Here is a 7,796-nt window from a genome sequence, read left to right as displayed (position 1 = left end):
TAGCCAGGATGGTCTTGATCTCCTGACCTCGTGATCCGCCCGTCTCGGCCTCCCAAAGTGCTGGGATTACAGGCTTGAGCCACCCCGCCCGGCCAAAATTTGCATTCTTAGACCTCTTCAGTGTGCTAAATTTAAAAAGAGAGCAAAAGTAAGGAGAAATTGTCATATAATCACTTGAATGTTAAATGATATTACACGTGTCTAAATTTATTTTTATATGAGAAAATAAAATTTGTAGGACATTTCAATGTCATTATGAAGTCTCGACTTTTTTCTCAATGTCTACGTGTTTCTAGTGTTGCTGTTCTGAGAACCAACTTCATTTTACTAAGAAAAACACATTTGAAAAATATACCATTTACATTAGGATATTCACTGAAAAATACAAGAAACCAAGGTCCCCCTCCCCCACACTTCAATTTAATTATTTTCTCAACTGGTATACAGAGATACATGACAGTATGAATTTATTTAGAGTTACCTATAGAAGATAAGATTTAAAGTAAGTTTTTAACTTATGTAACTCACATTTTTCAGTTCCACTTGAGATTTGGTTTTAAATGTCTACATAGTTTATTGATTTGAAAAAATTAATTCAAAACAGAATGTATATTGAAGGCTACTAGTCCAAAAATTGTCCATAAAAGTTTATAGTATTTACACGACAGAAGAAACATACAGAAGATAAGTGATACTGGGCATACCTACATCATTTGCTGATTGGTCACTGCCAGAACATACAAACAAGCTTGTGCCTGATTACAATTTATCTCTATCAGATGTTCATTGATGTTCAGTACTTTGTCTTTAATACGTTAAATGAAAATCTAGACTACAGTTATTCATATTCAAATTAATCCTTAAAAGTGAAGGCAACAGTTTTCTATAGCAGAATTAAAATAGGGCAAGATATGATAACATTCCAGTACTTCTAGGAAATCCGTATCAATCTCACATGGATAGATTTTGCTTCAAGCTGGGAGGTCTGGAGTTAGCAGACAGGGTGAGTCACTTATCCAACTTTTTTTTGAGTAAACGACTGACTTGGAAATCTTGTGCTTTCACCATTATTAGCATTAATTACTGCTTGTAAAGAGTGTTACCCAAAGCAGGTGTATTTAATGATTCTTAAGATAGCTGACAACAAAAAAAAGCAAAACCTCATAGCTATTTTTACCTCTGTGTTGTTATGAGTTTCAGCATAGGTACAAAAACATTTACAGTTGTGTCTGTGGCAAAATTGGTTTCATTTCCTCGACAGCTATACAGCGAAGACTAAGTAATTTATGGAGATAAGAACAAAAAAGTTGTATTGAAAGACAGGCACTTTTGAAATCTGTACAAGTCAACAAAAGTAATTTGAAAAAATGTTACATTTGCATTTTTTTCTTGTTGAGCGTATCTTAAATATAACATTTTTTGGAGTACTAACTATTCTTTATTGCTGTAACTGTTAAAAGTTTAATTCCTGAGATTTTTGGAGTCAGTTAAAGTTCTTAAAGTGAGCAGAGGAAAGAAATGTCTTTCCCCGATGGGAGGCTGAACTGTGAATCAACAGTGTCAATCGGTTACTTTCTGTCATTTTTCCATACATCAGTTTTCATCTGGGATATGTTTACACTGTAGTTTATTCCTTAACTACTGCCCCCAAAATATGCTACTTTAAGCAGCTCTTGGAAGAACTGAAATGTTCAGTTGAAAGATGGTATATAAGTAGAAATCATTATTATGAAATATTTGTCCTTGTTAAGTAGCTTTCCTCTTTTAAAGTATGAACTTTATGTATGTGAGTGTTTTACATCTGGTTTGCTTTAAATAACAATTCAAGTATCTCCTTTAAAATGATGTTCTGAAGAACATTAATATTTATGAAGCACAGATATAAATACACTTTCTGAAAGGCAGAATATTCCTTGAATATCATTTGTTTTGATCATTTTTTAGACTATCGAGATTACAACCTAGCTTTGGTCCACGTCACATTTGTAATAGTTCATAACTTTTTATCCATATACTTCACTCAAAATTTAGAAAATGTTTATCATCAAATGCATGAAGGAAAACTTAAAACTGTAACATTTCATTTAAAAGCAATATTCAAATGAAGATAGGGTCTGAATATAAGCCATTGGTGCTTATTTCCAGCTACGGGTAACACATAAGCTGTTCACTGAGTTTTTGCTTGAAATGGAGTTGTATCATAGTCCTGAAAGTGAATTCCCTTAGAAGTTGTGATTTTCATAATAGCACCATTTAAAGCATCATCTTCAATGAGCGTTATCAATCCATTGGCAATCAATGGTGGGCTAAAAAGAAAGAAAACAGTATTTTGAAACAAAAGAATGAGGCATGTAACCACTTCATTTTAAGTTATTTTCTGAAGAATCTATTAATTTGAACATGTTATAGGGAAATGTGTGTCATTAAGCTATTGCTACTTCCAATTTTTATTTAATTGCATATTAGATATCTTATTTATCTAATTTATTCAATTAGTTTTTTTCTATTGATATTAACTAAATCATTTGAGAAATTTCACTGTAACCTTCTATCATTTTGGCAGGAGGAATTTATACTCATTATTCTCACTGGGAAAATGATCATTTTCTCATCTTTATCATACCAGTAGATCTTAGACTTACCAGATATAGATGTTACTAGTGTAGTAATATGATTGATAACAGCTAGCATTTACTGAAAATTTTATTTTTTGCCAGTTTCTGTTTTAAGTACCTTACATATATCATTTTAGGTTTTTCAAAGTCCCTAAGTTTGTTATACTATTATCTCTATTTTATATGTGAGAAAATTGAAGCATCTAGAGGTATGATGGCTAAGCTCATGGTTAGTGGTAGAGCCAAGATTTGATCTCAGGTCTGATTCCTTCAACATGATAACTATGATTCTGTGCTGTGAAATCCTCAACTACTCTAATTCAGACATAATTCATTGAGAAAGTATGTGTGTGTATCAACTATTTCTTATAAAAGTGGTTGAAGCTACAGAAACTCACAATATTTCACAAAGAGTATATTTGAATATTGCTTGGAATTTAGGCAGAGAAGGTATCATTGCCTTCAAAGGTGACTAAATGTCAACTTTACGACTGAAGGTAGTAATGAAGCATTTTACATATTTCAAAGTAATATTCATAATGTGTAAACTTACATTCTATTCATAAATCCAGAAAAAAATATTTTCTCCCAGAGAGTTTGCCAAACCAAAAGTTTGAAGCTTGCGTTCATTTCTCAACTGTATAAGCTTATTTTCCCCTTTTTATAGCTTGTCTAAATAATGCTTTGTTTCATTATTTAAAAGAAAATAGATACAGTTTTACTTACTCCAAAATTCCATAGTATTTAATCATATCCTTGATATGATCCTTATACTCTATATATTGTCCCATGTTTTCTTCTTTTTCAATTGATTCAAGGATGGCTGTGTTAACAAAGCCTGGACAAATGGCATTCAGTCTCACACCACTGTTCATAAGATTAGCAGCCAACTGCCAATTAGAAGGTTGGAGGTTTCAGCGGTTTCATAAACATATAATACAGGACAAACTGATCATTAAAGCATCTTACAGTTCTCTGATATAAAAAATACTAGTTAGATATCCTCCCAGCTATATAACAATGGCTGGTAAGTAGATAGTAAAATAACACATACCTAAAGTATTATATTAATTCCTGAAAGTCTCACCTAATTAATTTTTTAAAAATCAGTATTACTGGACAACTCCTGGAAACAATTATGTAAGCTTCTCTTATCTACTGAACTCTGCAGGGACCTGAAGCTAAGCAGCTGAGACTTAGAATTGATATCCCAAGTTTTCTTTCAGATATTGTGGTTGTATAGCAAATAATACTTAATTAAAAATACTTTTAGTGAAAATCTTTAGAACTGGGATTCTAAAGACACTCTTAATAATCTGCCCTATCTGGAAGACAATTTAAGTATTTTCAGACTAACATTATTTGGCTTAATTTATCAACTACTGATTTTATTTGCAATTATTAAAAAATTAGTCAATTCTCATTATTCATGGATTATATATAAACAAATTTGTTAAATTTGCTTGCTAAAATTTATCTGTAACCCTGGAAATCAATACTTGTGGAGCATGTGTGGTTATTTGTGGACATGCACAGGGCAGTGAGAAATTTGAGTCACTGATGTGCATGTTCCTGCTGAGGTCAAGTAAGACTATACTCTGCCGTGCCATGTTTTTCTAATTTTGTGCTTTTTTATTGGTGATTCTGCTGTTTAAAATGGTTGCTAAACCCACTGCAGAGGTGCTGTGTAGTGTTCTTTAGTGTAAGAAGACTGATGTCCTGTACAGAAAATATTTGTGTTAGATAAACTTTGTTCAGGCATGAGTAGTAAGTGTTTTAGTAATGAGTTCAATGTTCATACAACATATAATAAATAAGGTTTCTTTAAACAGGAATACACATAAAATAAGGTTATATATTGACTGGTTGATTGGAATTTTGTGACCAGAGGCTTTCAGGAACTTAACCCTGTATTTCCCCTAAAAGCAATGGTTCAGTAGTCACTAATGTAGTGTTTGCAAGTGACTTGTTCGTGGAACATAACTACTATGAATACTGAGAATTGACTGTAGAAGTTTCCAGTCTTGTAATTTTAAATATTAAATTTCTGGTCTTTAAGGTTTACTTTGCTTTGTAAGACAGCTTTATGTGTTTATAAGAAGTCTGTCTGAAGATTATGTCTTTTCAAATTAAGTAATAATTTCCAATCAATTTAAGAGTGTGAGAACTACTTACCTTCCATTTCGACTGAACAGTTAACATTTGTGCATCTGTTTTTTCTGTCTCCTACTAATTCTTTGATTACTAATATTTTTCTCTTTATCTCTCTAGATCCTCTCTTTGTCTTACCTAGATGAACCACCCAGAGACCCCTACAACTGTTCTTTCTGCTTTTTCACTTGTCCTTTGTAATACAATTTCCAAAAGCAGGCAGAATGGTCTTCAAACAAAGGAAATCTGATCTTATCACTCCTGTGTGTAAAAGCCCCATGGATGGTTGCCCTTAAAATAAAATCCAAGCTCACAACAGTGACCCATAGCTGCTTTTGGTCTGACTCCTGTGCTGGTGTCTTGAGTCATACCTCAAACTACGTTCCCCTTGCTTGCCAGGCCCCATTCAAGCTGCTCTTTTGTGAATTATAAAAAGGCAGGCATTCTTACCTCATGCTATCAATGCATGTGATTAATTAGGTCTAAAGTATTTTACTAAGCTCTGTACACCTTTCACCCTAGGCCTCCATGGAGACATTATCCTTGACCACTCTATCAAATAAAGGTCTGGCCCCACCCCTCGTTCTGGCTCCATGTTCTCAGTCATTTTCATCGTATCTCTGGTGACAAATAATGGCTGGGGCCTATTGCATCTTGCATTTCAGAAGACCTGAAGTTAATAATATTTACATGTGGGGTCATTTTTGTAAATAAGTACTATCTCCCCATTACTTATCCTTAATACATTTTTTAATAACACATCTGTATTTAGAATCTACTTCATTTAAAAATGATCTATTATTTATTTGGTCCTTTATGTGATCTGATAACTATTTTTATAATTGAGATGGAGGTATGCTATTTTTCCATCTTTTATCCAAAAGAATTGATTTCTCAAGTGATTCCTCTCTACACAATTCATGTTTTATGCATGTGTACAAAGAGAAAATGAGATATGATGGTTGTTGTAGCCTCACCGCTGCTGAGCGTGTGAATCCAACTATGCCATGCTTGGAAGCACAATAAACCGGCTGCTGTGCAACGGGCATGAGTCCTGAAATAAATGAATATAACATTGAAACGCTTTGATTAAAAAATAAGCAGACTATACCCAATAATGACAATGCAAATGAATATTTTGTGATAATTCAATTTCAGATGAATCTGAATAACAGAGTAACATAAAACCAGATAGCTTTGTAAAACGCAGTAGCCTAAGTGTAGTTTATGTGCTCCATGACCCATGCCGTCCAGAATTTATAGGAACTAAGTTACACTGAGAGCTATAGCCAAGAGTTATATATGTTTTTCTGCCTCCCCAGGCCTTCTGGAAAGTCAAGGAAAGTAAATGGTATGTAAAACACAAAGAAAATCATCTTTAAAGTCAGTAAATTACCATCTAATTTTCAATTTTTAAATTGAATATAAGAATATATATAAAAAGTATATATTCTACATTTTTAAAGCTTCCTAGTGGCAGAAGCAATTTGAATCTTCAGAGAGTCTTGGAGATTATTAGTCTTCACGATAAATTAGTATGCAATTTCCTGTTACCAATCTGTCTTGAACAATGCCTCCAAAGTTTAAGAAAATTCAGAGTTAACTTCTTTTTATTTGATCTGTTGTAGATGCCAGATCTTTGTCCTATGACTTAGGAAGACGGAAATAAACAATTATGGTCCCATTTTATTTCCTTTCATAATTATATAGTCAACTATGAAATTCGATCAACTACAGAATGTTTTAATTTTTAATTTTCCACACATGCACAATAGTAACTGATTAAATTCATGGTCTGGAGAGAAAAAGCAGTATTATAGCATATACCTAGAGCATCTCTTCTCCCCCAACTCCAGCCTAGCTCAGCTCTCCAAAAAGACACGAAACAACAACAATAAAAACCTATTTTACTGTAGTAACGATTACTATCAAGCTTATTTCTCATAATTGTTAATTATCTAATCAGCAGTCAAATTGAACCAGAGTCATTCTTCCATTTGGTTTTAACTAATTTAGATTAACTTGTTTTCATGCTTTTTACGTTTGTGACTTCTCTGAGTCAAGAAACAGTGATCCCCGATTATTATACTATATTTAATATCAAATGTCATGCTAATAATACCAAATTATTCTGCTGAGACATGCTCATCTCCACCCAGCTAACTACTCCCAGAATGCCGCCAATCATTTGAGGGTGTCGGGCCAAAGTTCAGCAATAAATGTAGACCTTAACCACTCCCTGGGTGCCCGCCAGGTCTCAATTTATAAAGTATGTTTGCACAAGGACAGTTTAAATCCCCGAGGATGGTAGATCACACCTAGTGTGTCCACCCAATGATTTCGAAGTATTGTTAATATGTTGCTTGTCTTGTTGTCGTTGTTGTTGTTAAGTAAAATGTGTAAGTCAATTGAGTTTGTCAGTGTCAGTCAACAAGAATTTATGATGTTTCCGCAGGTTACATAGGTGTACTAGGGGTGGAAGATAAAGGGAATACAAAAGTATAACCAGGAGTTGCTGCTTTTGGTTCTTGTGAGTCCCTGCTTTGCCCATTCCTTAAGTGTTTCTGAGACAAGGCAGTGGTTGTAGGACAATGTTCATATACAGCAGGAAATGCAGCGTGAACCTTTATCAGAGATAGACTAGTTCACAGAGCCACAAGAAGTACAAAGACATTGTTCATAAGGGCCGTCAAAGATGAATTTGACATGAATTTTTGTTACATATGCAGAGGTGATGAATCTTGGAACCCCAGCTAGTTCAAGGTATCATAGAGCAAACGAAATATACTGTTTTGTGGGTTCTGGTAATAAGCAAGGACAACATACATCCTTTTCACAAAGGCAGATTTGTAAATGCAACTGGAATGTAAAAGAAATTACTTGCAGTTTTTAAATGGCAGTTGGTTTTATGAATCTTGTAACATTCTAATCACATTTTCACTGTTATGCAAAATGTTTACCCTTCCACTGCTTTCACTTTCTTTCTTTTATTCTTTTTTTTTTTTTTTTTTTTTGATGGTATCTCATTCT

General features: G+C 33.5%; 1 protein-coding gene across 8 annotated transcripts in view; it reads right to left on the bottom strand.

The window, feature by feature from the left end:
* Positions 1-400: 400 nt before the first annotated feature.
* Positions 401-7,796, bottom strand: part of HPGD (hydroxyprostaglandin dehydrogenase 15-(NAD)) — a 35,300-nt gene continuing 27,904 nt past the window's right edge. For 4 of the 8 annotated variants that reach the window (XM_011959599.1, XM_011959595.1, XM_011959600.1 and 1 more), the window contains 3 exons: positions 5,744-5,820; positions 3,342-3,505; positions 401-2,306 (listed from right to left, as the gene is read on the bottom strand). In XM_011959599.1, the coding sequence (XP_011814989.1) occupies positions 2,168-2,306; positions 3,342-3,505; positions 5,744-5,820 (380 nt within the window). In that variant the 3' untranslated portion in view covers positions 401-2,167. The remainder of the gene's footprint in view (positions 2,307-3,341; positions 3,506-5,743; positions 5,821-7,796) is intronic. The other 4 variants (XM_011959592.1, XM_011959597.1, XM_011959594.1 and 1 more) reach the window with 4 other exon arrangements.

This window comes from Colobus angolensis, unplaced genomic scaffold (genome assembly GCF_000951035.1).
Source record: "Colobus angolensis palliatus isolate OR3802 unplaced genomic scaffold, Cang.pa_1.0 Scaffold5, whole genome shotgun sequence".
NCBI classification, from domain to species: domain Eukaryota; kingdom Metazoa; phylum Chordata; class Mammalia; order Primates; family Cercopithecidae; genus Colobus; species Colobus angolensis.
Note: the sequence above shows the minus strand (reverse complement) of the source record. Positions and strands in the feature narration are given on the sequence as shown.